This window comes from Carassius auratus, chromosome 47, assembly GCF_003368295.1.
Source record: "Carassius auratus strain Wakin chromosome 47, ASM336829v1, whole genome shotgun sequence".
Taxonomy (NCBI): domain Eukaryota; kingdom Metazoa; phylum Chordata; class Actinopteri; order Cypriniformes; family Cyprinidae; genus Carassius; species Carassius auratus.
The window spans coordinates 12,438,121-12,466,114 of NC_039289.1; the positions used below are offsets into that span (position 1 = coordinate 12,438,121).

At 37.5% G+C, this 27,994-nt stretch overlaps 6 protein-coding genes across 9 annotated transcripts; 2 read left to right on the forward strand and 4 right to left on the reverse strand.

The window, feature by feature from the left end:
- Window positions 1-1,159: 1,159 nt before the first annotated feature.
- yju2b (YJU2 splicing factor homolog B) lies at window positions 1,160-4,269 on the reverse strand. 3 transcript variants are annotated; one of them, XM_026236341.1, is made up of 10 exons: window positions 4,194-4,269; window positions 3,708-3,765; window positions 3,129-3,182; window positions 2,940-3,022; window positions 2,800-2,855; window positions 2,636-2,696; window positions 2,398-2,540; window positions 2,072-2,244; window positions 1,849-1,987; window positions 1,160-1,721 (listed from the first exon to the last, which is right to left on the reverse strand). In XM_026236341.1, exons 2-10 carry the CDS (start codon window positions 3,708-3,710, stop codon window positions 1,264-1,266), a joined length of 1,170 nt encoding a protein of 389 aa, XP_026092126.1. In that variant the 5' UTR covers window positions 3,711-3,765; window positions 4,194-4,269; the 3' UTR covers window positions 1,160-1,263. The 3 variants fall into 3 exon arrangements, with proteins under 3 accessions (XP_026092126.1, XP_026092127.1, XP_026092128.1); XM_026236342.1 differs by having other exon boundaries at window positions 1,264-1,721; window positions 4,180-4,229; XM_026236343.1 differs by lacking the exon at window positions 4,194-4,269 and adding an exon at window positions 4,012-4,106 and having other exon boundaries at window positions 1,264-1,721.
- A 3,529-nt stretch (window positions 4,270-7,798) lies between these two features.
- On the forward strand, window positions 7,799-10,108 carry LOC113065136 (persephin). The gene is made up of 2 exons (XM_026236345.1): window positions 7,799-8,784; window positions 9,330-10,108. Exons 1-2 carry the CDS (start codon window positions 8,706-8,708, stop codon window positions 9,728-9,730), a joined length of 480 nt encoding a protein of 159 aa, XP_026092130.1. The 5' UTR covers window positions 7,799-8,705; the 3' UTR covers window positions 9,731-10,108.
- Window positions 10,109-10,254: 146 nt separating this feature from the next.
- On the reverse strand, window positions 10,255-13,663 carry wdr83 (WD repeat domain containing 83). The gene is made up of 9 exons (XM_026236344.1): window positions 13,424-13,663; window positions 12,981-13,101; window positions 12,796-12,901; window positions 12,016-12,064; window positions 11,813-11,939; window positions 11,664-11,731; window positions 11,464-11,572; window positions 10,646-10,760; window positions 10,255-10,544 (listed from the first exon to the last, which is right to left on the reverse strand). Exons 1-9 carry the CDS (start codon window positions 13,524-13,526, stop codon window positions 10,395-10,397), a joined length of 948 nt encoding a protein of 315 aa, XP_026092129.1. The 5' UTR covers window positions 13,527-13,663; the 3' UTR covers window positions 10,255-10,394.
- A 350-nt stretch (window positions 13,664-14,013) lies between these two features.
- sde2 (SDE2 telomere maintenance homolog (S. pombe)) lies at window positions 14,014-17,102 on the reverse strand. Its single transcript, XM_026236350.1, has 7 exons — window positions 16,858-17,102; window positions 16,606-16,723; window positions 16,190-16,301; window positions 15,890-16,059; window positions 15,213-15,318; window positions 14,756-15,119; window positions 14,014-14,669 (listed from the first exon to the last, which is right to left on the reverse strand). Exons 1-7 carry the CDS (start codon window positions 16,957-16,959, stop codon window positions 14,460-14,462), a joined length of 1,182 nt encoding a protein of 393 aa, XP_026092135.1. The 5' UTR covers window positions 16,960-17,102; the 3' UTR covers window positions 14,014-14,459.
- A 214-nt stretch (window positions 17,103-17,316) lies between these two features.
- Window positions 17,317-18,154, forward strand: mrps28 (mitochondrial ribosomal protein S28). Its single transcript, XM_026236352.1, has one exon. The coding sequence runs from the start codon at window positions 17,365-17,367 to the stop codon at window positions 17,911-17,913; it is 549 nt and encodes a 182-aa protein (XP_026092137.1). The 5' UTR covers window positions 17,317-17,364; the 3' UTR covers window positions 17,914-18,154.
- Window positions 18,155-18,300: 146 nt separating this feature from the next.
- On the reverse strand, window positions 18,301-27,993 carry capn1b (calpain 1, (mu/I) large subunit b). 2 transcript variants are annotated; one of them, XM_026236348.1, is made up of 23 exons: window positions 27,849-27,987; window positions 26,959-26,984; window positions 25,865-26,111; window positions 24,881-24,950; window positions 23,401-23,519; window positions 22,915-23,048; window positions 22,673-22,841; window positions 22,503-22,586; window positions 22,329-22,414; window positions 22,179-22,253; window positions 21,855-22,015; window positions 21,603-21,772; window positions 21,496-21,507; window positions 20,903-21,114; window positions 20,719-20,758; window positions 20,537-20,599; window positions 20,399-20,456; window positions 20,249-20,313; window positions 20,056-20,124; window positions 19,893-19,971; window positions 19,131-19,244; window positions 18,988-19,046; window positions 18,301-18,853 (listed from the first exon to the last, which is right to left on the reverse strand). In XM_026236348.1, the coding sequence occupies exons 3-23, from the start codon at window positions 26,108-26,110 to the stop codon at window positions 18,827-18,829; spliced, it is 2,112 nt and encodes a 703-aa protein (XP_026092133.1). In that variant the 5' UTR covers window position 26,111; window positions 26,959-26,984; window positions 27,849-27,987; the 3' UTR covers window positions 18,301-18,826. The 2 variants fall into 2 exon arrangements, with proteins under 2 accessions (XP_026092133.1, XP_026092132.1); XM_026236347.1 differs by lacking the exon at window positions 18,301-18,853 and having other exon boundaries at window positions 18,864-19,046; window positions 27,849-27,993.
- Between the last annotated feature and the right edge of the window lies 1 nt (window position 27,994).

Here is a 27,994-nt window from a genome sequence, read left to right on the forward strand (position 1 = left end):
TACAATAGTTTGTACAGTAAATTATTACTAAAATTTGAATGTTAAAAGTTAATATTACTCATGTACTATTCTGTATGTTAATATACATCATACACTCTCCGAATAAAAAGGTTACTGGCATTACTGGCAGTCCCTTATGACAATGAATCATGGTAAAGTGGACATAGTTTAATTATAGATTTTGTAGATTTCCTTGGTTAACACTACAGTAAACATATTTGAACCATGTGTAAAGAAAAATAAAACCTAATAAGTTGCAGTATTGACGTTAAAGGCGTCAAGGTGTATTGAATGTTAAAATGCATCTCAAATACGAAGTAGTTATCATTACCCACTGTACTCATAATTTAGTTTCATAATCTAAAAGTTCAGATTAGAAGTATAATATTGTTATAGTGTTCTTGTAGCTCAACTGGTAGAACATTGCGTTAGCTAGCAAGCTAGCGCAAGGTTGGGGGTTCGATTCCCCGGGAACACATGATAGGTAAAAATTTATAGCCTCAATGCACTGTAAGTCGCTTTGGATAAAAGCGTCTGCTAAATGCTATCGATATTGGCGATACTGACCATTAAAAATATCGGTATCGTATCAAAAACAAAATATGTGGTATCGACCATCCTTAATTAACGGCTCGAATGGTTAGTGTATCATATGAAGGCCCGCTTTCTGAAATACAAAATGCCCTGTGATTGGTTAGCTGGTCCAGTGTGTTTTTTGATTGACAGCACTCTGCGCCTGGTCAGGAAATGTCACATGCTTCAGTGTAAATATTGCGTCAAAGTATGTACTTGCAGTAGTAGTATGTTGGAATACATATTCATGAAACAGTAGTTGAAAAGCACTTTTTCCACAGACTTTCTGGAGTGTGCACTTTACTGTCCATGAGGCCAATGGAGAGGAGATGTGAATGGCAGTAAAGTGACACAACTGACGTCAAAAGCCACACGACAATAAGGTGGATTTAGTATATCTGTATTTCTTTCCTACTACACATATTTTACATTAAAATGTATCAATATTAGTACCTACTTGTTATTTGATGTTGGGCTCCAACTCTAACACCTTTTTTTCTGAAGTTTATGACTGCATTTTTAGGGAGCCAAACAACAAGTTCAATGCTCACAGCTCGAAAGTTAAAAAGAAAACCCTGACACACTCTTCAATACGGAAGAGTTTATTTTTTTGGTAATTAATGACTAATTGTATAACACACGTTGATACTGTAGGATTTACAGCTATGTAAATTCAACTTCTGGTCTAAATCAGACCTCACTGCCCGAGTCAGAGTCACTGTAATCTGCAACCAGAGACTTTCCAGTAAGAGCGAGCAAGCTTTTGTCCTCCTCTGAAGGGCTTCCTTTATGTGTCTCTGAAGTGCCGCTGGGAGTGTTTGTGTCTGTGCTAGAATTAATGTTATTAGTGAGAGGAGAAAGAGAGTCTGTGGGGTCTGTGTCTACAGCTGCTGAGTTAGCAGCAGGGGATGAGTTGGAGGTCATAATGCTGGCAGTTTCAGTCTTGTTGCTTTCTGACTTCCTGCGTACCAGGATGTGCGCACTGGGTGTCGTAGAGCTCAGTGCTTTAGCCACGGCTGCTCCTCGACCCTGCTGGCCTAGCTTTTGCAAGAGGCTCCCAGCGGCTCCCCCTGCTGCTGAAGACGGGCTAACGAACCAGGAACGAGAAGATATCTGTAGCCTTTTCGTCTGCTGTCTGTCATCATATGCTGAAAGAGAAAGGGATTGTTCAAGATACTCAGTTATAAGCAATAAAACTTTTTACTTAAATGGAAAGGGGTGAAGATTAATGCATCAATAAATAACAAAAAAATTAAACCGATGGGTCAAACCCACAGTCAGGGCTCTGGAAGGTGAGCAGTGCTGCCAGTTTCTTATCTTCTTCTCTTTCCGGTAACAAGGGGATGGACAGACCAGTCCTCAATCGCACTGCATTGTCTTTCTCCTCCTCCTCAGTCATCACTTTCTTCTCAGACTGTATTCGCAAACCCCAAATAGATTAAAACGCAGACCTTTCATTACAGATGCAAATCCCCGCAGTGGGAAACGAGTAACTCACCCTGAACTTCCTGCGGAGGACGCTGTTAAGCTGAAAGTCATCTTTCCACCCGGACTGCTGCTCTTGAAGCTCATTGAGAGACGGGATGGCGGCCCGTAACTTTTCTTTATCCTTTCCTCCATGATCTAATTTAAACATGGCGTCCGTCTCCAGTTTCTCTTTCTCACTGTGCTCTGTAGCAAAAAAACAGCATGATAAGCCTTAACTAATTATTTAAAAGTATTTTTCTTCATATTATGCATACTTTAACATTTGAAAGCATATTGAAAATGAATAGTGGTGACAGAAAATTTTGGCGGACAGGCAAACATCATGAGTTTTGGCACCAGTAGTGAGTATCTGCTCGTTCTCAGCCATGTCCCATCTTTCCTCCTTCCTCTGGGCTCCACTCACGATGACATAATCACAGGTGGCCGGGTCTGTCTGCATCTCGATGTAGTTCACACACAGATGGCACTTCATCCTGAACCTGTGGAACACAAACTTACAGGTTAAGACATGCTGCCTTGCACTATACGGACTGATCATGAAACTGAACTGAGGGAGATCAGGATGCTACATCACCTGTATATTGGAGTTGTGTAGTAATTGCCCACTTTTTTCTTCTCCGCATTGTATCGAACCCCTGTAAAGACAGAATGATTACATATGTACACATGTACACAGCTGAAAAACTATGTACATTTTACATTCTACATACTGCAGGAATATTACGAGTAAGGTCATACCCATGCCGATATGATTCTTACAGCCGTCACACCAAATATTATAAGGCATCTCAAATCTGAAAACACAAAACACATTGTCAGCACATGTGAATCAAAAAACAGTGAAAGAATACACAACACATTAAATGATTGTGTATTACCGGATGATGAGGATGCCCTGAGACAGTTTCCGGGCTCGTTCCCGCAGCGGGTGCGTTTTATAATAGCCATTGATAGAGCCATGCTGGTATGAGAGCATGAGATATACATATTTCAGAAGGAATCTTTCTAATATACACAGTTTTGCAAAACAGAAGCCGGAAAAATGAGATAATATTTGTTATTGTAACCTTAGCTGGGTCGAAATCAGGAGGGTAGTACTTGTTCACTCCTTTACGTTCACCCTAAAACAGAGAACAAACATTAACATGATCATTTCTATAACGGGACCAGCACATTATTATTGTTAACTACAGCTAAGACTATTAAAGAGGACAAAATCTCATGTCAATCTTGAGCACAAAGTACTGCATCCTTCATATCTACAAAGAGTCTTTAATTTTATCAGATTTATAAAAGACTCTTCTGGGAGAGGAGCCCATGCAAGGAATTAAGCCCTTTATGACTTCATGCAGGGCCATACTCAGAAAAAAAAAAAAAAAAAAAAAAAAATTCAATAGTTATATGAACCTGGAGGAGTGTTTTTGGAACAGAGAATCTAAGGGTGCTTTCACACTAGCACTTTTGGTGCGCACCCGGGTTCGATTGACGTTCAGAGTTCAGTTCGTTTGGATGATATATATGTATATATATATGAATAAAACTATTAAGAAGTAAAAACAAAAAAAAAATCCTAAACTAAAACGAAAATGGAAACAATAAATACTATATAAACCTAGATAATACAATATAATATAAAACATTCATACCATCTTGCTGGTTTAAGATCACTTCCAGATGATTAGAGGATCAATAAGATTAAAAATTCTGGGAAAAGATAACAGAGAAAAAAAATCACATTATTACAAATCATACGTATTCTTAAATAAATATCAGATTATAGACTCCTAACTCTTACAAAAATACGATGGTAATACATTGTTTATCAGACATGGTGCTATGATATATGAATATGGCAATCATTCTACACCACAGTATAACAGTACTAGTTACTTAAATTGACAGTAAAAATAAAATAAAACGTGTTATAATTGTAATAAAAAGCAAATTAACTGGAGTATGCAGGAGTATGGTCAGCTTATACACGATATATGTTTAGAAATGGCCAAACGAAGTCGAACAGGACCGAGATAACAACCACTACGCAGACTTTAGGTCATTTTCACAAAAAAAATCATACAAATAATCTGAACATTATGAAGTAAATAAAAAAAATCGTACGTTAAGATACTGACCAAACAGCCTTCTGCGTAAACAGCGTCTGTGTGCGTACCCTCGTCACCTCACGTCACGTCACGCTGGAGGTGTTCGCGTGCGTCAACAGCGCCGCCTAACGAGCGGAGGACGACGATTTGTAAAAACGTCTGACAGGTAACTTTGCTTTTCTTTATAAGTTTATAACAACTTATAAAATTAAATATTATTACACAAAGAAGATATTTGAAAAACGGGGAAACCCTCTAAGATGGAAAACTCCTTGTGAGGTGTAAATAACATGCTGTCGTCTGTTGGCTCACATTCACTCGAAATAACCATGCTTGCCATTTGGGATTTCACTAGCAGTGGGAATTCTGTGAATATGTAGCCAGGTGGATAGAAAAACTTGGACATGTGAGGCCTTTTCCAATCCAGGTATGGAAAGCATACATGAGACGAGATGAACAGGTTACTAAATACCATTTTGACAAACAAAAAAGCATATACAGTTTGCGTTGAACTAGTTTGTAATGGCGCGATGGTGAATATAACCACTGTAAACACTCAAAGGTAAGTGCTGGTCCAGTGTGATGGAGGGATGTTGAGGAAGGTGTGAGTGGATGAGGGGTGATGGAGGAGGCTGGAGCTTCTCGTGCGCTGGTCAGATTTACAGCATGAACAGCCCTTGCCTGGCGAGTTTGAGATTCCCCACTAATTCCCACAGAATGCTTCCTAACACTGGAACGCTGCTCTTGCATTCCTGCCCTGAACAGACAAGCCCTATATGGGCCGGACGGGAGACCCAGAATGCAACACAGCCCTGGTAAGGTCATCCATACCTTAAACACCCCTGAGGAATGACCCCGAACAAACACACTTCTCACCTGTCCTGAGCAGATGCACATATTTATTCTGTTTGTAAAAACTCAACCAGGTGTTTGTCTGTAGACCACCTGGCATGTATGAGAATTTTTTTTTTTTTTTTTTGTTATAGTGCAGTTTTGTAAATTTGATTTTAAAAATTACAAAAATGAGCTTCTATTATGAATTAACCTTTATATCTCATTCTGATTAAAATCTCTCTCTCTCTCTCTCTCTCTCTCTCTCTCTCTCTCTCTATATATATATATATATTAGTATACACATTACAACATTTTGTCTGGGAAACTTGTTAAAATGTCTTTTTTTTTGGACATATGCACAAAATGCAAAAAAAAAAAAAAAACACTTTTCAGATATATGACACGTTATCATCATCGAATTGAGTAATGTGTATATTATGAATTCAGAACAAAAATTTGGTATTTCATTCAGTTATTTAGAGTTTGAATTAAACATTACATTTGACAAATGTACCGTAAGTGTCACATAATCATAAACCATTTTGATATTATGTCATGATGCTTTTTTCCACACATATTTACACTTAACTTTTCAAATTAATTTCGCAAATAACAATTTCACTGTAATAATTTAGACTTCAAGCCTACATTGGATTGTGTAAAAATACTGAAATTCATTAACATTGTTATTTTAGTATCATTGAGATCATTTATGATCCCTTATTAATAATTTGGATCAGTATTTATATATTTCTATATCCATTTTAATTTTAAAGTTTTAGTAATTTTGCTGTCATTTTTGCTGTTTTTCTGTATATATTTTCTATACTTTTTTTTATTTAGTTATTTTAGCTAAATATTTTAGTTATTTATTATTTATTTAAAATTAGAAATATTGACAACTAGCTGTAAAAAAGTTTTTTATTTTATTTCAATTAATAAAAATTAGTTTTTATGGTTTTAATTTAATTACAATTTTTATGGTTTTAGTTAAATGTAATAAAAACCATTTTCATTAATATGTGTTGTTTTGCATCCATCTTGCCGTCAGAATACTCTTAATAGAATACAAAGTATGAGGAATGATGAGACTTTTAACTTTTTTCATCCATGAGTGCGTGTTGAGCTTTTGTTATTTGTACTAGACGGACAAAGCTCTTTTCTTCTTTCCGTCTGATGGGCCGTGAGTCCACACCTCCTTTCCATGTCACCGTGTGTTTTACAATGTGTGAGGAAGACTGTTTTTCCACTCTGTGACTTTGATATGAGATTCCTTCCTGACTCAGACGGCCTCGGATTCCTAAGAGGCTCTATCAGGACATACCAGAAGGGTTGCTGTATCCCACACTGTACTTCCACAAATATGATACACCTTGGTGCCCAAATACCATGTTTTTTTTTTTTTTTTTTTATGAAACCTATTTGATGTGGTTGGAAAAATTAGCCTGACAAAAGTAGCTACTTTTAAATACACACAATATAAATGTATTCTTATTCTTAATTAAATCATTTTAATTATCACAATCTTTTGCATTCCACTCTGTTGCTTAATATTTTTTTTTCTTCCATTAAAAAAAAAAAAAAATCTTTGAAACTGTGACATCTCAGCAGTGACATAATTTAGACAAGCAGGAAAAGAAGAAAGAAATCAATCCAATTTTATATAAAATTTTGTGTTGACTGCATTTGTAAAGTTCAACCCTGTTTTTTTCTTTCCTTTTTTTTATCAATTTCTTTCTTTAATTTTATACTCCTTCTTACTTTCACTTCAGCATCAGCATCTTTTCCAGCTTCATGCAAGGACTGAATGGGAGGACAAACAGGAGTACAGAATGAATAATAATCTGTATCAGAAATGTATCATACTTCCCTTTCACTGAAGAGGCAAATTACCATTTTATTCCAAATCCATTCCTTTTACGGATTTAATTCACTCTTTCTCCCATGCATACCTGGGGACAGACACCCTAACTTTACTCTGGTCTGGATGAAGATGTCTTGTTTTAACAAGCTAATATGGAACTTTGAGTCAACAGCATGGTAGCACCACCAGTGGAAACTGATTTAACTGTAATATTCATTGATGGGAGAACATTGATGGGTCATTGATGGGTGAGTTAAAAAGAGTTTTAAATAAAAACAGACTCTACCTGAGAAGAGATTGCTATGTAGGTTTCCCTGGAAGCAGGAGACTGTTTTATGGTCCTGTGTCAGGTTTTAAACACCTGACGATTGGCTGAAATCCTTTTATATTGATGATATTTTAATACTGATGGATGTCTGACTGGAAAACATTTTAACACAATCCTAGCTCTCAGGTAATCTACCTGAAAAAAATTGCATTGAATAAGAATAGGCATTGTCCTAAAAGATTTGGGAACATTTCATAAAATGACCTTAGATTATAAATTACATATTTGCATGCCATTATACCTGCAAGTAAAGGAAAGGCCTGGCTTTCTGATAAAGCCTCATTAGTTTATCTTTTTACACTTATAAACTCTCAATTAATTATGTCCACTGGGTAGTTAAAGTTACATTAGTGTTTGAGCATTTGGCAGACAGAAGAACAGTAAAACAATTACAGTAAGGAAAGAAAATATACAAATGGTGGAGTTCAGTTTGATTAAATTCTCAATGTCAACCTTGTTACCATTCTAACTCCATTTTATTACAATAATTCTGTCAAAATGACAATGTTTTCAGGAAGCGAACTCAATGTAATGTAAATGTAAACTAGAATGTAAACTCTGTTACCATTAGGTAATGACTAATTTCTATAAACTGTCAACCCTGTTACCATCATAACTCCCTTTTATCACAAGAATTATTTCATCATCATACTTCCAGGAAGTAAATTCTGCAAAGTCAAATAAATCCATTAAAAATCACCATGGGTGATCAAGTTGTTTCAAAAGTAACTGTAAAATTTGTTTGCAAACACAGATTGGTTTGATATTTTTTTACCTAAAGCAAAGAAAGTTTAAATGTTACTTAAGTGTCCAAATACATTTGGGGTCTGCTGTACAAAACCCTTCACTCTAAGCCGGTATATCACTGCAAGCCTTGCGCATTCAGTTATTCCTCCAGCGCTGCAGGATTCATGTCTTCATAGTTAAACAAGGAATGTAGATAGCGAAAAGAGAAAAAAAAAAACACATTTTAACTAAATCCCTAAATTTATGTATCTCAAGACAGCCATTATTCTTGGAATTTCCATTCAAATAACTTCTGTCATCTATTTAGTTCTTTTTAATTATGAACCTTTCTTCCATCTTTCATGTAGTTAAGTTAACCATTGCTTTTCGGGGTCCATTATATTGCATAAAATATGTGTAAAAATGCCAATTCCCTGTGCTTAATTGGCTCAAGCGCCAAGATAACTACACTTGTCAGACATCCCACAGCTTTAAGCAATTTACCCCCATTTTCCATACTCTCAGCCTCTCAAGACTTGGAGAAATACGAGTGGACTTCCGAAATATTACGTAAAGTTGCCTCCAATCATAGCCTTAAGACCATGTGAGAGACTGGGAGTGGAATGGTTATCCCACCTCCCTCCCATCCTGGACGCACCCCGCCATCCCCTCCACCCCAACAGCTCTGACCCGCATAGATGGCTATAAAAGAGACAGTGACTCTGGCGCATCTCAGCATCACCTGCGCTTTCATCCTGAAGAAGGAGAACCAGGCAAAGACAAAACAACGATGCATTCACTACTGAAGGTCTCCGTTCTGCTGTTTTGCATTCAGGCTGGAGAAGGACACTGGCTTAGAACACTACTGGGTAAGATTCGGGGTCATGACCTTTTGGGGAGAGGACAACTAAATCTCAGAAAACTTATTATAGGATTTCTTTTTATTCTGTATAATATATATATATATATATATATATATATATATATATATATATATATATATATATTTGATCCATATAATGAAGTCAATGGGTTCCCAACAATATTGGACCCCACCGACTTCCATTGTATAGACAAAAAAGTTATATATGCACTAAAATGTCTCAGCACTACTGCCACTACTAACATGAATTTGACCTCAAATCGTGTGACTTTGCTGGAAAGAGTTGAGCTTCTACTTTTCTAAGTTATCAGATGATTTTCATATGGCAGACAAACTGCTGGAAAATATTTACAAAAAAAAATCACTAAAAACAGTTGATCTGGACTGATTTTAGCCATTAAGCAACCTCCGACAACTTATCAACTACATATCGATGCACAGACACATTAACCATATATCAACCTCTTACAACATTGTTTTGCACAAACAGAATACAAAATTGTATTTATTTTTTTGCTCATTATTTTTCAGACACGGACCTCCGTAATGAAGAACGTAGAGGTAGTGATGTTGAGGCAAAGGAGGGTTCAGGGAGGCAGTTGGAAAGAACGATTCGGTTACACCGCAGCGCTGAGTCCCCATGTGCTCTGCACTCCATCCTGCTGCAGGTACGAGACCTCGGGTTGGGCTACGACTCCGACGAGACAGTGCTGTTTAAGTACTGCAGTGGGACCTGTCCTCGCCTTGCCTCCAACCACGACCTCACGCTCGCCAACCTCCTGCAAAGCGGCGTCCTTCAATACACCGGCCATTGGCACCATCAGCCCTGCTGTCGCCCCACACATCATGAAGACATAGCCTTTCTCGACAACCACCATCACTGGCACAAAGTGGAGAAACTCTCTGCCGCTGCGTGCATCTGTATGGTGTAGAGATGATGGTGGCCAGCTGAAATCTGGCTACATTATATCTGTTGGTTTAGAGACTGTAAAAAGTGCCTTGAAGAAAATTAAGGGCTGTTTAAGGTATGTTAATTCAGGAAGTAATAATATGTATGTATTGAACTATATGAAGATGTGAATGTCACTTTCTCTGAAGACATTAGCTTATATTGTGTTTGATAATGTTAAAATGTTCAGATCTGGTTAATGACAACACAGTGACGTGTTTGAGTGGCCGAGTCCAGACTTGATCCGGCGAATTGTCCATCCGATCCAAAAATTGAACATATTTATGCGATAATAAATTATTTATTTATTTGAAAACCATTTTTACTACCCAATAAATTATTGTTAATCTTTATTTTTTTTCTTTGTAAATATGTACAGTTCTCATTAAATATACAAACAAAAGTTGTTTGTTTGGTTAACTACACTGAGTGATTACAATAATGAAGTATATAAAAAAAGGCAACAACACTTTGAGCAATAGCTATTAAAATATTAATTTGAAAATATTTTTTTTTTTATCTTATTAGATTTTTTTTATTATCATACAAAATATGTATAACAATCAAACTGATACAAAACAGTAATTCACACTTCATCTTAATTGAGTCCTGCTCCTGCATTTGGTGTTCAACATGCACTACTCAGCTTAGCCGTCTTCCACAGCTGCATCCTCTGGCTCCGCCCCCCACACCTGAACTTGCCCCTCCATAGCAGTCAAAAGGCGGGGCTCCGTTTGATGAAAGTCCAGTGATTGGACGACAGCTTTCCCAACAGGCAGCTTTAAAGACAGGGAGCCCTACAAATAGAGATTACAGGATTACAGCTTTATTGCTCATATTTAACTTGACATTTTGTCACTGCATTTTCTCTGTTGGTCCTGTGACTTATTCTGCACACCTCCACTAGATCCCAGAAGTAAACATGGCCATCTTCTGAACAGCTCAGAACATGCGTGTCTTTCTCAGACAGACAGCAGTCAAGCTTATAGCCTTTATTGACATGACCCGAGTACCTGTGAAGGGACACATAGACACACACATTATAATACATTCATGTAGTGTATTATTGTATTGATTCAAATAACAAACATTTTAACATGAAATGCATCGTTTTAGAAAAGTATTTATTTTTCAGTTTGAAATGTAGATTTATTTTACTGTTACATTTAACCAAACATTTCAAAATGCATGTTAATTGGAAAAGTGATTTATTTAACTGTCATGTTTAATTACACCTTTTTTTTTTTTTACAAATATATAACACAGTTTTAAATAATTAAAATTGAAAAATTATTTATTAACGTGGCTGTTTAACTATGCTTTAAACATAAATATAATAAACAGTTTTAAATATCCATTATTATTGTTAATTTCGAAAAATAATGAATTCATTTTACCAGTTTACCATGTTTAACTATGTTTTAAAGAAATAAAATTGTATAGTTTTATATTTGCATATATTTCTTTTATGATTTAGTCATTATTTTGTTACATTTAACCATGTTTTTAATAAATTAAATCATTTTAAAAGTTTCCTGTTACTTTAAAATGTTTTAAAATGTACACATTTATTTGTTAAAGTGATGTATCTACATCCATTATTTTTTAAATGGCACTCAAATTTCTCCATATGTTGGTCCTGTGGCAACTAGTACCAGTAATAGTACATTTAGTTGTATTGTATTTATGTAGTAGATTGATCTGTGTTGTACATACTCTCCCAGCATCTCCCCTGTGCTTTTGTCCAGCAGGCGCACTGTAGAGTCCAAACTAGAGCTAAGTGTGCACTGACCGTCCCGACTGAAACACACACAAGTGATGGGACCTGTGCAGCAACAAAAAAAAAATCAGATGTGTTAAGACATCCCGCAGTGCAAAAAGCATTTTCTCATTCCCTCATGTGTGCTATAACTCACTTCCAATGAAATCGACATGAATCTGTCCCATTCGGAGATCATATAGCCTCACTCTTCCATCCACAGACCTGATATACAACACAATACAGTCACTTCTACAAATTCAAACTACTCATATACTGACATAAAATCCTTAGTTTGGTTCTGACCCAATCAAAAGCTCATGCTCGGAGACTTTCAGACTGCTTATGCCATCCCGAGCCTCGTCCAGGATCTGGATGGGCTCATACCGCCTGGATCTAGTGTCCCAACACCGAACGGTCCCATCAATGGAGCCTGAAACATAAAGAACTAGTGAGATTGAGATTCGACCGTCATTATTCCCATACGATTAAAGCCAAGTCTGACTCACCTGACAGTATCACAGTAGCCTCCTCATTAAACTGCACACAGTTTACTTTCTAGGGAACGTGCATATGATTGAAAACAAGACATTTTTATATCACTTATTTAAAAAGTATTATATTTATTTACCATAATATACTGCAGTAGAGATATTAGTCTTAAGCAAGGCTCACTCTGCGATTTTTATTAGTCCTCTGCTATTGTTGTTTGTCACACTATACAAACATGATCCCCATGTCACACTGTAGGATCTCAGTTGTCAATGTCAGACAGTAAAGACACGACAAAAATAGATGTACACAACACGACGATTTGTCCGAAGTTTTACATTATCAATCCGTGACCCGCGTTCTTTCGCTATAATGGTAGCTAGCAAACAAAAGCAATATGTAGCATTAGTTTGTTAATATAAAAAGGTGTCCACCTGACTCAATTTGACATTTTCACTGAGGTGGTTTGAAGTTATCAGGTTCAACGCTCCTATGGGTTCTTGGCTTGACAGTCGTAGTAGAAGTCACATTGCAGGAAAGCCTCTGAAATCTTCTGACACTGCCAGAATTTAATTGGATGAAAAAAACTGATCGCAGCGGCTATTAATCGGCGGTCGGTGAACACGTCAAACCAGCAACCAAAGATTACAGGATTATATGAATCTTTTAGGACTTCCAAAGTTTGACAAACAAATCGTGGCCAAAATCGCACAAGTGTGAGCTGGGATTCAGTAAAAGCAAATAAGAAACGCTGTATGATATTTTGGCGGGAAACTTCAACGGTAACGGTCTCTCACCCCGGCGTGCCCGCGCAGTTTGCGCGTCACCTGACCAGACGCCACATCCCACAGAATGACGGTTTTATCCGAGCTGCAGGAGCACAGCTGACTGTTGTCATAAGAACTGCGAAAAGTAAGTGAAATTAACGGAAACCAAATGCAAAAGCGATGGTATTTCAGTATAATGTAACGCAGAAACATACCTGTCCACGTCCAGCACTTCATATCCGTGACCGGTGTAAGTCTTCAGCAGGGTCCCGCGACTCACACTCCACAGCTTCAGAGATTTATCACTGCCACAGGTCAGCACATAATTCCCGTCAGCTGGAGGAACGTGTAAAATATAGAAACAAGAACAATTTAATTGTATATTCAATTCGAAGTCTTTCTAGTGTCATAATGCAGGTGTGAAACAGCAGCATAACGTGATACCTGTTACTTTTCTCAGCGCTAGTCAAGAACAACCAATTAAAATCTTTAGTGATTATAAATGTATTTTAAAAGTCTATGTAACGTTATACTCTTTTAGGTTGGCTTTTTTTTTAAAGACAATTGTTATTTAAAAAAATTCATTTAACAATAATATGTACGACATGGATAATATGATACATAATATAATATTATAATGTTAACCGTATGGACTTACCGTTGAAGCGTACGGCTCTCACAGCGCCTTGTTGACACTCTACAGTCCGCAAAAGATGCTGCGGCAACTGAGTCACTTGAGGACGCGGCTGCGGAAACGCCATAACTATTTCCACAGCTTCGGTTATATACTAATATTAGGCATTATATGTACATATATATCGGCAACACTAAGACGAGCTCAGAACTGCTCCTCAAACAGCATGAAAACAGCGTTTTCTTCCGCGAAATGTGTTGAAGCGATACGGAGCTCAATATCGCCATCTGATGTTTCGGAGTTACGAAAGTTCCCCTAAATCTAGATTTTTAAGTTTCGTGCTTTTCGTCATAACCAGGCATCAGTGCATTTGATGGAAAATCATGTAGATCTACACTATTTATATATATATATATATATATATATATATATATATATATATATATATATATATATATATATATATTAATCAAACCCTATTCTGCATTAGAAACCAGATATGTTGGGAATTGTAAGTATTTTTTCTATGTAATGATTAAATAAAATGTTATTTTCACATTCTACATACACTAAAGATAAATAATATAGAGTACAACAACAAACAGGACACAAAATTGTGCAACAATATTTTACTTAACCATGAAGTCAAGAGGGAAATGGACCAGATCACATATACATTCAAATATCAAAATAGCTATTTAAAATAACTGAATTATAATAAAGAATTTGCTGTACAGATTACAAAAAAAGTGTTAACCTGAGTTTCTCCTTTTGTTACTTGGCATGCTTTGCCAATAGACAAAAAAAAGCCATGTTGTGGAGCCCTGCTGCATGTGATAAAGTTCAACTTTAAAATTAAATCAATTTTTTTTGTATCCGACTAGAAACGTCATTCTAATATGAGGAGAAAAATAAATCTAGCACTCATTATTATCCCAAACTGGGGATCTTTTTAAATTCGGTGTTAGATTTTTATAAACGACACTTTAAAAATAACTACATTCATACAAAGCACAAGTGAAGCAAAACAGGTCGAAAACATTGGTTTAAGAAACGCAGGTTATTTCTTCTTGCCCTTGGTGGCCAAGAGCGCAGGATCAATCTGATCTGGACTCAGTCCTTTGACGGAGAAGAGACGCGCAGCCCGTTCCTGCAGTGTTCCTCCACACTTCATCCCTCGTTCCATCAGCTCTTTCTTCAGCCGCTCCAGACCCAAAGCCTCCAGCTGCTCCGGCCCACTCACAGAAAGCAGATCCAACGGTTCCTCCACCTGAAGGAAACGAAAGACAGGTCAGTATTATCAAAAAAACATTTCCAACATAAAAAAAAATGCACATCAGAAGCAAGACGTCTCACCTCTTCTTGGGCCTGACTGGTCTCGGCTGGGCTGCTTGGTGCTTCTGTGGGCGCATCCTGTGATTTATCCTCTTCAGTGCTGGCGTTTTGGCTGGTTTCAGCTGTACACTCTTTTTCGGCCTCTTTCTGCACCTCCTCCTCCTCCACCTGTGTTGGGGAGCTCGGGGCGGGACTCTGGGAGGAGGAGCTGCTGGTGCTGCTGGGCTGGTCCTGAGGGTCTGCTCTGGTGGCAGAAGGTGGCACCACTGGTTTGGGAACATCTGAACTACATGAAGCCCCAGAGGTGGATGGAGAGGCCTCGCTGTCGCTGTCCTCACTTCCTTCATCCGAGCTGCCCATGTCCTCCGGTCCTCCAAGGCCAGTCCTATTAGATATAAAGAAAGGCATATTACAATAAGCAATTTTGTAATTCTAGTTCGCAAGATTAGCCATTTCTTTACATGTGAAATCAGCTCACCAGAAACATTTCTTCTTTGCTTTCTTTTTGCTGTCTGTTGGTGTCGGACGCTTGCGACTCGGCCCCTCGTCCACCTTGACGAGACCACTAGAGGAGGCCTGGATGCCTGAAGGATAGACAATCATTTTCAACTTTTACTGTCAAGAATAATTAGGGTATGGTAACATGACACATTATAATTTCAATATGTATTACTTAATTTTTAATGAACTATAATTATATAATTCTGTTATAATATTCATAATACTAACTATTTAATGTATATGTATATATATTCTCTGATTTAAATCTTAGTATAAAATATTAAGATTAAAAGTGGTTAATTTAAGTGGTGAATTTTTTTTAAACAATTTTTTTTTTTAAACAAATCTTGAAGAGACTTGCATCAAGACTTGGCTGGGGTACAGTGGTTAAACCCAGAGAAAGTCACTAAAGTGAAAAGAAATTAGTGCATTAATCTGCACAAATCCTTAGTGAACAAAATAAAATAAAAAATTCACTCACTAGGAAGACACTAAATATGTAAATAATGCTGTGTATTGCTATTTAACATTCTTTGTGTGTAAATGTATCCTAGCACCACCACAAGACACTAGATGTGTCTAATTTGTGTGTGTGTGTGTGTATATATATATATATATATATATATACACACCCACACAATGAATTTAAGGTACCTTTTAGTACAGAGTCCTCCAGTCTCTCTGAGAGGTCATGGCACTGCTGTTCATAATTAGTGTCTGTGAAATAATGTTTAGGTTCGGCCAATTTCCTCTGAATCTTCTCCAGGCGACGCTGCTCCTTCTCTGCCTCTCGATCCGCCTGCTTTTTCAGCCACTCTGCCATTCTTCATACAAACACATACAAATGCAATTAATCATGCAATAACATGCCCTAATGATGCATTAATCCTTAAAACAGAAATGAAGTCAATATTCAAACAAGCATGCTAAATTAGATACAGTAATCATCATTACTCTTTCTCATGGTTGACGTCTCTCAGTCTTCTTCCACTCAGATCTCTGCAGGCCTCACGATTAGTGGTCTTTTCGATTTGTGCACCGAGGGCCCTCAACATGGAGCCAAATCCTAGAAAACAAACGAGTTTAAGATGCATTAAAATTATAAAACCTTTATTAATAACTTTTAAAAGCTTAAAAAATTATATAAATATTATTGAACACTGAAAGAGAAAATAAATACTAAAAGGAACTCTATTATAACCTTACATATACTTTTAAGAAGTACTAAATTGTAAAGGTGTCCAAAATGGGGACCTATTTATACCAAAGAATACACTAACCATTATACTCTCCTTTAACTGCACATAACAATTCTAATATCTACAAGCTTCAAAAAGATTAATGTTGAAGTCCTAAACTAAGGTGTTTACCTCCTTTGCCTCCACATAAGCGAGGCTCCACACGATACACGACTCCAGACTGAAGCAACTCATTACTGTGAGATACCCGGCCATTACTCTTCACATAGAAATCTGTGAGAGAGACGCCCTGAGAGAAAATAAAACACATCTGAGGTCATCCTAACCATAATAATGATCATCAAATTGAACTGAACCACCAGCGCTGAGAGTACAGCACACTCCAGAGTTCAGATTGACTAATGTAATCTCTGTTCGACTCACCTCTTTGACGGTCAAATGATCGATGAGATCTCTGACAGTCGAGCCTGGGGCAACAGTTGGGTTAGTGAACCTCAAATTTGGTGAAATTACAAAGAGCTCCATGTTTTCTTCTCTGTTGTCGAAGACACGCTCATATAAACTTCCGGAAAAATATGTCACGACTCAACTACGGAAGCCGAGAGAATTTGCCAAGTCCCACATTCATCCTAGTAAATTAAACACTCAAATAGAGAAATTGAACAATATACCCAAGCTATTTTATCTTTTTTTATATATCCTTTTTTGTCTGTGTGTGTGAATTACATTTTGTAGATATTTTATATTTTAGTAGTAGTACGTAGTACTAGAATTGTATTATAGTTTTGCATACTAATGACCACCATGAATGCAAAACCACTTTGCGAATATCCCACCTTATCCCACATTTCCCACGAATGTCCCTCAATGTTATGCAAGTTCTTATTTTGAAATGTTCCCAGAGTTCTCTGCTGCGTATGACGTTTCAACATGGCGTCGCTCTGCAAGGTGATGCGCAACGTGAGCTCCAGATCATCTTTACTGCAAAAGCACTGCGTTTGTATCACGCACAGGTCGTTATACAGCTCCGATGCGAGCGGAGGAGATGATAAATCACCCGAGAGAGCGAAGGGTGGGTTTGCAGCCGCGTATGAGCTGCATTCTGACCTGCAGCAGAGAGGCGATCAGAGCGCGGCGAGGCGCATGAGCTCCAGGGACGAGACGTCCTTCGCGTCGCTCCTGCGGCACTCCGCGCTCATGCAGATGGGTCCGGCTAAAGAAAAGGTCGTCATCGGGAAAATCTTTCATATCGTCAATGACGATCTGTACATCGACTTTGGCGGAAAGTTCCACTGTGTGTGCAAGAGGCCGCCCACGGACGGGCAGAAGTACCAGCGGGGCAGCAGGGTGAGGCTGAGACTGGAAGATATGGAGTTGACCTCTCGTTTCCTGGGAGCGACCATCGATACGACGCTGCTGGAGGCGGACGCCACTCTGATGGGACTCATAGAGAGCAAAGACACCAAGACGAAGGAGTAGCTGCCACTGAGAACACTCGGACTGAACTATATGTGTGAACTAATGGACTCTGTGTTGTGTATGAGATATGATATTTAAAATTGCACCTCCACGGAATTTGATTCTTGGTTCTCTGTAAAGATGTCTGTCTGTCTACCATTACACATGTATAATTCTCTCACATCTATTACTATGGAAGTCTGTTTCCATTGCAGGTTATGAAAACAAATTTTTGTTTGAAGATTTCAGAAGTTTGAATCTTGTAGTTTGTACTCTTTCATGGAATGCGAGATTTAGACTAAGAATTGCAAGGAAAAACTTTTTATTTTGAATATATTCATCAGCCATTAAAAAGCCATAACATACCAAGAAGTAAAATTTAGCCTTTTATTTTAATTTCCTTCCATTAAGAAGCAGCATAAAAGAAAGATCTAGTAGCACAATTCCCTGAATATCCTATAACAACTCAAGTTTTTATATAAATAATTGCAGAGCAAATCACAGTGTTCACAAATGCTATCAAAATCTTACACTGACAAGATCAAATAAAAATGACATTTCTTTAAATATCATGGCTGTAACGGTGCATATTTAAAATTCAAGCTTCATAAGTGAAGTGCAGTAAAATAACCTAAAGCATACGGTTAACAGCATGCAGTTAATCATAAGGCTATGTTAAGTTCTCTGAATATATTTGGAATATATTTTTCGGTTAACATTTAGTGGTTCATAATGGATAAATGCATGTTGCATAATAAGGAAAACCCGTTTTTCAATCAAAAAGCATATAGTGCCATAAGCTTGTGATGGCGGATGGGTTTTAAGGCAATATGTACTGGATTTCTCAAGCATCTTTGGCTTAATGATGGCTTAAAGCTGCAGTTGAGGGAGTGATTTTGGCCCTTCTAGTCCAGCATGATATGATCTTCATCCATCAACCACACATGGTCAGGTACAGCCACTGGAAGAGAGAGCAAAAGAGATTACTTCATGTAATGTACAACATTAGGCTTCAATGCATTACTAATGTAAGGTTACACCATTTTGAAAACATCAAAATGACCATAAGTGAAGATTAGGCAAGAAATGACCCACCTCACTAACACTGAGCTCTGCGATGCCTGAGCCCTGTTTGTCCAGCTCTCTAAAAGATCCTGTTGAAGACGACACGTTTAATTAGTCATTTTAGTTTGACAAATTTGCAAATAAAAATATAATTATATGTGTAAATGACATACTGAACATGGCCTCCAGTTTGACCAGACAACAGACAAAGTTATCAAAGTCAATCGTATCTCCATCAGAATATCGTGCCACAATTATTTGATGTAGCTTGTTATTGAGTTTAAAACCTGAAGACAAGGAAAAGGCACAGTGTTAGGGCATGGTGAAATGATAGATGTTCACCGGTTAAACTAGCAATCTTGGATTAGTTTTATACTTTTATGTATTTTTAATGCAAAAAATGCTTAAATTAAATGAAGAGTTGTAGTTCATAGTCTCTTATCGGCCTGTTTAGCCAAACCCTCCTCATAGCAATCTAAACAAGCCCTGAAAATCAATAAAAGAACATATTATACTTTCAAGAAAACAACTGCAGTGCGTTTTTAAAAGCTGTTTTATTTATTTTTTTTTTTTTTTTTGCATTTATAAAGATTTGACGTTGTGGTTTTTCCAACTCTTCAAAATAGTGAATCAATTTTCAAAGCAGTTCGTTTTGTTGATTTAAAGCTTCAAAAAGGTTCATTTATCCCAGCACTAGATTAATTGCAAACTTAATTCAAAACCCTAAAATGTATTTACTCGATACAGAGGCTGTGTTAGAACATACTTGTAAAAGTACATTCACTTTAGTAAATCAAAAACATACAACTCCATCAGTATAGTCTGAAATAAAAATTTATTAATTAAATATGGATCAATGCTCCCCCTTAATATTTATAACCAACAACATTCCATGTCACATTTTAACTAGATGAACATTAAAAAGTCTTTATTACCAGCTGATTCCACGGCGAGGCGCATTTCATACGAGCTCATAGTGCCAGATTTGTCCAGATCAAACTGTCTAAAAATGCCCTGGAAATGAGAAAAATGAGTTTGAGTTGCCACCATACTATCCATAGGATCTAGGGAAGGTTATGTGACTTGTAAGTTTCTCACCAACCACTTCCTGATTTTATTCCATAGAATCCTGAACTCCACAATTCCCAGCCGCGCACTGCCATCTTTCTGAGTTTGATCAGTCAAGGCCAACAAAATCAACCAAATACTAATTAATAATCAAATGAAACGTATAGACTATTATATAAGCAAAAGTCCTTGTAAAAGTTAGCATTTCACAATCTGAGGATACATCCAGCAGGCTGACCATGCACCTACATGACTCCAAACTGAACCCATCTGTCTTTAAGTCTCTGTCTGAAGAGCACACAAGAGCAGAGGTATTTCTTAAGTCCACATAGACACAGACCAGATGTGAACACTTAATGTCAGCCGAGCTTACGTTTGCCAACCACTCGGTTCAGAATGGTCCTGAGCTCCTGAACCGAAATTTCCATGTCCTACAAGAGAGTTTAGATCGAGTTTAATCTAATGGAATACACCATGATATTAATGAAAACAAGCATAGATAGAAACACACCTCTCCAGACAGCTGCGCAAACAGTTTTTTAAAAGAGTCTTCCATGTCCTCCTCAGAAACCTCCTGTGGATAAGACATTTTGAAGTTTTTATGTTTTGTTTTTTGAAGAAAATGTGAGCAGTGTGAGGTTTTCTATTCAGGTCAGAGTCAGTGTTGTATTTAAATAACAGAAAAGTCCTTACTTCATCTTCCAGGTTAAATGAAATCTCATCATCCATTTCTCTAAAAAAAGAAAAAAAACTCTATTAAAGTGATACTACGCAATTAAAAACAACAACAACAGCACATAAGCTAGTAAAAGAAAAAAATATTTACATATACATTTTTTTATACAGCTTTTCTTTGTTTCAGTCGAACAGTACTTACTGAGTTTCGGACTGTTTCTCGGTGAAGACTCGCAACACGAAATCTGCCTCTTTTCCGGGCTCAAAAGTTGAAGGCACTATGAGATACTCGCCAGGTGGCAGCTTCAGTCGTGTGCTGACTTCCCGCAGGTTAATGAAGGTTTCTGAGCGTGCGCAGGATGAGTTACGCAAGAAAAAGTCCTTCTTGAGGTGAACGCTCTGGGAACCACGAAACTGAGAAACAGAAGAAACAAGAGCACTCATATCACAAGTTTTTCGCTTTGAAAACAATTAGAAATTGAATGGAATTAAGAAGTGAAGTGTGTAATTTTGAAAAAAATATTGTTTTCAAACAGGTTTCCTGAACACTTTCCTGTCTGTCAATGGTCAGTCAAACAGATAGCTCCACCTTAACTACACGCCAATGTTTGAGCCACTGTCGCTATGCTGGGTTGGCCGAAATACTCAAACAAAGAAAGCAATGTTTTGAAAACATTACACATTTAAGGAAAATCAACCAACAAACAACTTAATTGAAGTCTATTTTAAGTATTTTGAAGTTAAAAAATGACACACTTCACCTTAAATTCATTTAATAATGAAAGGATTTCATACCTCTTCTGGGACCTAAATAAAATTATGAATAAAAGACAAGGAATTAGTCAAAATAATGATATTTAACAATGTCTGCGACAGTTGTATCTCAGCTTTTGGCCTCCAACCTTATATAAAGCGAAGCCAATGGTGTGCATGTCCTGCCCTTGCTTGCGGTAACGTCGCCTGTTCTTCTGCATCAAGGCCACCAGGAAGCTGCAGGTCACCTCATCATCCTCAGGATCATCATCTTCCTCCAGCAGTGTGATCTTATATTGAGGGTTTATCCAGAAAGTGTCTGGCAAAAAAAGACTAGTATGTAATGCAGTATGTCTTAGCTGATGCACAAGTTTTGTTGGGGTTGTGTGAATTGATCTCACTGGGGTGGTTCCTGCAGCCCCCTGCTGTACTTCCTGTCCTCCAGGTGCCATTAAACTTGATTGTGTTCCAGAAATTTAGAGAATCTTCACTCAGAGCATCAGGCGTGAGGTTACAGATCTCCAGACGAGAAAACTGACGTTTGAACTCCTCGAATGACATCCTAAAGTGGCCAGAGAACAAAGAATCAGTAAATGACATGAATGGAAATACAACATTTATACAGGAAATAGAAATGATCATTTAGTGCACAGAATAGGGCTGTTCAATTTCTGAATTTTGTGATTCTGAAGGAGCATAAAGTCCAGATTTCTGTGGAGAATTACCAGAACTCGCCGTCCTCCATGTGGTTGTTAATTTCTTCTCTCTCTGCTGGATCAATCCCATTCCACTCAGAAGAACTGAAAATAAAGTATAAGTGTTAAATTTACAAGCATGTCCAGTCTATTCGAATTCATTCTGATTGGTCGACTCACTTGTCACTCCAAGCCCCTGTCCATTCAACTTGCCCCCAAGGGTTTCGGATGCGGATCAGCCTCTCTCTGCTCCCACGGAATTTCACCTAAAATTTAAACCACAAAATACAGATGCAATTAATTAAAACGGATAAAATAATGAGTTCAAGATATATTTTTATAGGTGATCCTGACCTCTCTGAGACCTGTGACCGAGTATGCATGCCCCTTCACAAGCTTCTTAAAGGTTACGGCCTCCATATCCAGGGCACTGGTGATCTACCATCAGACAAAAAACTGGGTAACTACATCCATAAATGTTGCATTGTGTCTCCAGGCCTGTAGTAGGTGCTGTTGGGACTCACATCGATAGAGCAGCCCAACAGTGAGCCTCTCTCCAAGGCTTTGGCAATGACGCGGTGCAAGTCTTTGGGAGCTTTACGCAGTTCATACATCTCGGCCACTCCACCCGTGAAGTCCTCAAAGCCTTCGATGGTGGAACCTCCAGACAGGGCTTCAAATGAGCCATTCAGCCTACAGGCACATAAGCACATGTTACGGTCCCTGATAATCATATGCAAAGAACAAGACAGAGGAAGAGACTCACTTGGCATAAGCTTTTTCCAGCAGGGCACTCCAATACTCATTTCCCTCTGCTGAGTGAACAAACATCAGCTTTTTATCCTTCACAGGCAATCGGTCATCAATCACAATGTCCACCCACTCGCCAAACTGCCAGAACTGCAGAACATGGGGGAAAAAAAACATATTAGTAAAACAAATACTGTGATAAAAATAGATCTGCATCTATCTATCTATCTATCTATCTATCTATCTATCTATCTATCTATCTATCTATATATATATATATATATATATATATATATATATATATATATATATATATATATATATACCATTGGGTGCTTTGCAGTGAAAGGGTGTCATCAGTCTTAATAAAAATGTTAAAATTGTAAACAATACAAATAATTCTTGAAAAGCTGAAGTTTGGAATGTAAGAACGTTGTATTTGTATTGTATCTGCTAATGTGTGTTCAACATTTCTGTCATTCATTAACAGTCGGCTGGGCACCTGGAAGTGAAAGATGCCGGCATATTTGTCCGTAAAGCTCTGTCCATGAGGTACAACTCTGTGAAGCAGCCTGTCGTTTAAAGTCAAAGAAGCAATGGCAGCTAACAGCCAACAGTCACCTGAGTAGAGAAAAAATACCACAGAAAATACTGTTACTGTTATCTATCACATTCCAACTAGCTTAACCAATGACATGAGTTTGGGGCGGGGTTATCTATTTAGCCAACCAATGGCAAGGTGAGAGAAGAGTGTTGAGAGCTCATGCAATTCCTTTGGGTAAAAAAAATTAACAAATAAATAAAAAAAATCTAAAAAAACACTTTACCTACGTTTATCAACCTGTAATCTTAAAAAAAAAAAGCCAATTATTTTTTTTTTAAATAATTTGTACTACTTTATTTTCATTCAGTTCAAATGTAAAATAATTGTAACTATAATACTTTTTTAAACTAAGTCTATTAAACGTTTTTATGTAGAAATGTGGTAAATGTTAGTATGTAGAACAATGCCCCTTCAGGGGGCGCTCTCCACCGACAGCTGAAGAGGGGGTGGAGAATGTGTTTGTAAGATGAGATAACAGCACAATTTCAGTACTGAACTTTCAGCCTGGATGAAAGCTGTTTTATCTCAAACACCCTTGTCAAAACGATTTTGGCTGTTGAAGCTTGAACCACGTCATGAGGCTTTCTGTGTGTTTAATGAGAGGTACAATGCATTTCTGTGATAAGCTTTGCCATCCTCCTCCACCCAGTGTTTGCTGTACAAACACACACTTAGTTTGGCGCTGTTGAGTGCACTCCCTCTCTCTCTCACATACACACACACACACACACACACAAACATGCCCCAGCTGAGGCTTGCAGCCAGCAATCCCAGAGTTCTCTATTGCTACACTCATGTCTGTATGAATCACCACTCAGGCATTGTTCAACCACTCCCCAACAACCAGGAAACACACACATCTGCCCCCTAACACACATTTCCTCTCAAAAAAGACAGAAAACACTACAAATTGTGATCATAGAGGTTTTATGAATCATATTTTGACTTAATGGGGTCTGCCATTTTTTCATTGATAAAAACCCAAAATACTTAATATATGCAGTGAAATTAAATGGTAGTTCCAGTTCTGGCTTCTGATTGGTTGATACAGTGCAGTGATATACACAAGATACGTGTTATCTTATATACTATCTATCTATATATTTATCTATCTATCATGTCTGTCCGTCCATTCATCCATCTGTCCATCCATCCAATTGTCTATTAGTCCATCCATCCATCTATATAACTGTCCGTCGGTCTAACCATAAGTCCTACTATCTACCTCTATCTATATATTTAATATTTAATATACGATGTAAGCTGCAGGATCCCCCAAACTGCAGTGAAGTGCAAATAAAGCTCCTGGTATTCGGTGGACTAACGTGTGCAAGCATGAACAAACATACACACCCAGACTAATATAGTACATACTCACCTAAGGCCCCCTGGCAAATATCTGTACGTGTGGCTCCACCCACTATAAACTGAGGATTGTTTGACAGCTCCTGCAAACATTACAAAAGCAAGCACATCATATAAACGAAACACCTCGACCAGAGTGTGCTACTGCTTCTGTCAGCCTATAAAAAACACACACTGCATGCATTATTTCACATCAACTGTATCTTAAACATACTTATACATCTGGGAGATGACATTTTCCCTAAATCAAATGAAAACTAGTCTTAAGTGCATACAGGTATATTATACAGTTTGGATACTATCAGTTAAGCTTTTAAAATATTGTTTGAGCTTTGAGTCCAATAAAATTATATTACTTATACAATTGAAATAATGAATTCAATGTTTGAGTGTATATAAACAAAACAAAACTTTGCTAAAACAGATTTAATTTTTTTTTAAAGGAGGCTGTAGTTTAACTCTTTATGAGCTAAACTATTCCTAACTCTAACTTTCAAACGTTACCTACACTGCTGGAACCGTGTCTTAGTAGTTTTGCCTTGAGTCTACGTCATTTAATTTCTAAACCTTGATCCTCCCACTTCAATTCCTGGCCTTTCTCTACTCTAACAATCAATACATATGATAACTGTAAAGATAAATCAAAGTTAGGACCTTGTCTCAGTAATTAACACTATAAGTTACACCTTGGTTCACAAATTGGAAATGAGAGTTCGAATCTAGTTCATGTACTCAATCTCTTCCTATATGATTTTCTGTATTTTTTTTTTCTATCCCAATCAATTAAAGTGCCATTTGTGCTAAAAATAAAACTTGTCTTAGTAGTAAGAGCCCATTGTTGCACCTTAGTTCTAATGTGGGAAATTAGAGTTCGAGTCTAGCTTGCGTGATTTCTCAATTGTTGTCCTCCCACTCAAGTGTTAAAATATGCCCAAAAATAATGACTATGCTGTTGTAACTAGTGTGCTGTTTGTATAGGCCGTGCTCTCACACTCACAGTGGGCCTCATCCACTGCACACCACGTGTTTTGGAGGAGTGCGGCGCTAGCTCCTTGAAGCCCAGTGACTGAGGAACGGCAGGAAAGCAAGGGTCCTCAAACAGCTTGCCACTCTCCAGACACTCTCTCTTCAGCTCCTCGTAGTCCTGGTTCAGGAACTTGACCGCATTGTCATTAGTTCCCATCCCTTCTGCCTGCAGGCGCTCCTTGTAGATACGCGTCGACACTCCTCCAATTGAATACATACTGTAGCGCACCAAAATAAAGAAGCATTCATTTAAGCAGATGCTTTAATCCAAGGTAAATCCCATATTTTTCCAAACTCATATCCCGGAGATCCCATTCACTTTTTATTACATGGAAAAGAGTGCACACTTCTTCGTTTGCGTTCCACGGAAGCAAGAAAGTCACACAGGTTTGGAACAACATGAACAAGTAAAAAAAAAGTATTTTTAGATTAACTTTCCCTTTAAACGATTATAGGTAATAGGGTTTCTTGTGGGAATAGTATTAGCAAGCTTCTGATTACAAGCCCAGAGCTTTATCTGCTATACCAAACCAAAAAAAGAAAAGCTATATGCGTATGGCAGATGGTTAATTGAAGCTAGCACAGGAATAGCACCATCATTCGACAGCAAATGTTCAGTGTTTTTGAGCATTTAGTGCAAAGTGCTGGCGCTAAAAGGCTTAAGATGCTTGTTTATGTTAGCTTATGGTCAGTCATGTTGCCAATATTGGTGCAGCAGCCTTCATGCGGCTTTTAGTCCAGCTAGCTGAGAGAAATGCCCTCTACAACAGACACTCGAGTAGCGCTTTACTGAGGTTGGAGAGAGGTTTACTAATGACTGGCTAATTCCACATTGTCTTGTAATATGATTACCCATCATCCCTGCAGAAAAAAATATTGCCAGTCCCTGTTTCCTTACATTCACCATGATTTCAAGGATAATGTCCATGGAGGGCAGTTCTCTAAGCGTTGGCAAAAGATAACCACATAGACCCAGCTAGGATAACTATTCAAGCATTGGACATTTAGTTAATAATCATTCCTTTCTGGAACTGCAACTACAGAAAAACAAGAGAGTGAATATACCTTAAGTTCTTCGTGTGGGCTGCGTTCTCAAGGAGAAAAAGGTCATTTACAATCATATTTAACATTGGGAGAAATCAGTTTTAATGCTAATTTGCTAGCACAAATTCATGTTTTTTTTTTCATATGATGCTAACAGATGGCAATATCATGGTATTTTGACATGTCATAATGGATATATTCATGTATAATGTTTACATGCCAGTCCAAGTACCTCAAACCATACTACCATGGTAAATAATAATAATAATAATATACCAAATATATTTACCAAAATAATGAACTTTTATCCAGTATACTTCTTTGAGTTTCAGTGGGGCAGAACATGCGGTATGTAAACACAGCATTGCCTACTGATACTAATAAATGTCAGCTGACTTGTGATATGAAATCAATAGGCACTGAGCATCAGCACAGTAGTGTTTGTTTTAGATGATGAATGAACACGCCCTCAAAAACAGCTCCACATATGCAACCTTGTTTTATATAGTGATATTACTGTGATAATTATAATAATAATATTATAAATAATATTTAATGCAGTTTGAGCTCATTTTTTCTTCAATTTATCACAACCCAGACAAATCTACCAAGGTTAATAATATTAATGAATGAATAATTTATGTGTGTGTGTGTGTGTATAATGCAAGTAAGATGCACGCCCTAAATGCATAAATAGTTTATGTGAATTCCGTGTATAATGTGGTCGCTTTGTTTACAAATGAATAAGATCATAAGATACACAAGCACCGTTTGAAATTGAAGAAATACACTTTTTAAAATAAGAAAATATTTCGTCTCTTGATGGAAATATAGGGCAGAGATTTCACACTACAACATGTAACACACGCATATTGCATTTAGTTAACACGGAAAAGTTAAACAAAACTTACCAGCGTTAAGTTGTCACTATTGTTATCTGCCCAGCGGGTGGGTTTTAAAATAGCGGAAAAGAGAGGAGGATGATCGGATCAGACAGATGTGAGACAACAATCAGGGTACCGCAGTAAACGGCCACGCCCATGAGGGAGGAACTAAC

Excerpts from the sequence above, each read along its gene's own strand:
- yju2b (XM_026236341.1), bottom strand. Across the intron at positions 2,697-2,799 it reads TAAGAATCATATCGGCATGG|GGGTTCGATACAATGCGGAG; the intron begins GTATGACCTTAC and ends CTGTCTTTACAG. Across the intron at positions 1,988-2,071 it reads TCCTCCGCAGGAAGTTCAGG|TCTGAGAAGAAAGTGATGAC; the intron begins GTGAGTTACTCG and ends TTGCGAATACAG.
- LOC113065136 (XM_026236345.1), top strand. The coding sequence starts at position 8,706 with ATGCATTCACTACTGAAGGTCTCCGTTCTGCTGTTTTGCATTCAGGCT. Across the intron at positions 8,785-9,329 it reads CTGGCTTAGAACACTACTGG|ACACGGACCTCCGTAATGAA; the intron begins GTAAGATTCGGG and ends ATTATTTTTCAG.
- wdr83 (XM_026236344.1), bottom strand. The coding sequence starts at position 13,526 with ATGGCGTTTCCGCAGCCGCGTCCTCAAGTGACTCAGTTGCCGCAGCAT. Across the intron at positions 12,902-12,980 it reads GAAGTGCTGGACGTGGACAG|TTCTTATGACAACAGTCAGC; the intron begins GTATGTTTCTGC and ends TACTTTTCGCAG. Across the intron at positions 12,065-12,795 it reads AACTGCGCGGGCACGCCGGG|AAAGTAAACTGTGTGCAGTT; the intron begins GTGAGAGACCGT and ends CACGTTCCCTAG.
- sde2 (XM_026236350.1), bottom strand. The coding sequence starts at position 16,959 with ATGGAGCTCTTTGTAATTTCACCAAATTTGAGGTTCACTAACCCAACT. Across the intron at positions 16,724-16,857 it reads ATCATTTGACCGTCAAAGAG|GGCGTCTCTCTCACAGATTT; the intron begins GTGAGTCGAACA and ends ATTTTCTCTCAG. Across the intron at positions 16,060-16,189 it reads GACGTCAACCATGAGAAAGA|AATGGCAGAGTGGCTGAAAA; the intron begins GTAATGATGATT and ends GTTTGTATGAAG.
- mrps28 (XM_026236352.1), top strand. The coding sequence starts at position 17,365 with ATGGCGTCGCTCTGCAAGGTGATGCGCAACGTGAGCTCCAGATCATCT.
- capn1b (XM_026236347.1), bottom strand. The coding sequence starts at position 26,110 with ATGTATTCAATTGGAGGAGTGTCGACGCGTATCTACAAGGAGCGCCTG. Across the intron at positions 20,600-20,718 it reads CATTTAACCTGGAAGATGAA|GAGGTTTCTGAGGAGGACAT; the intron begins GTAAGGACTTTT and ends TCTTATCCACAG. Across the intron at positions 20,457-20,536 it reads TTGCGCAGCTGTCTGGAGAG|GACATGGAAATTTCGGTTCA; the intron begins GTGTGTTTCTAT and ends ACTCTCTTGTAG.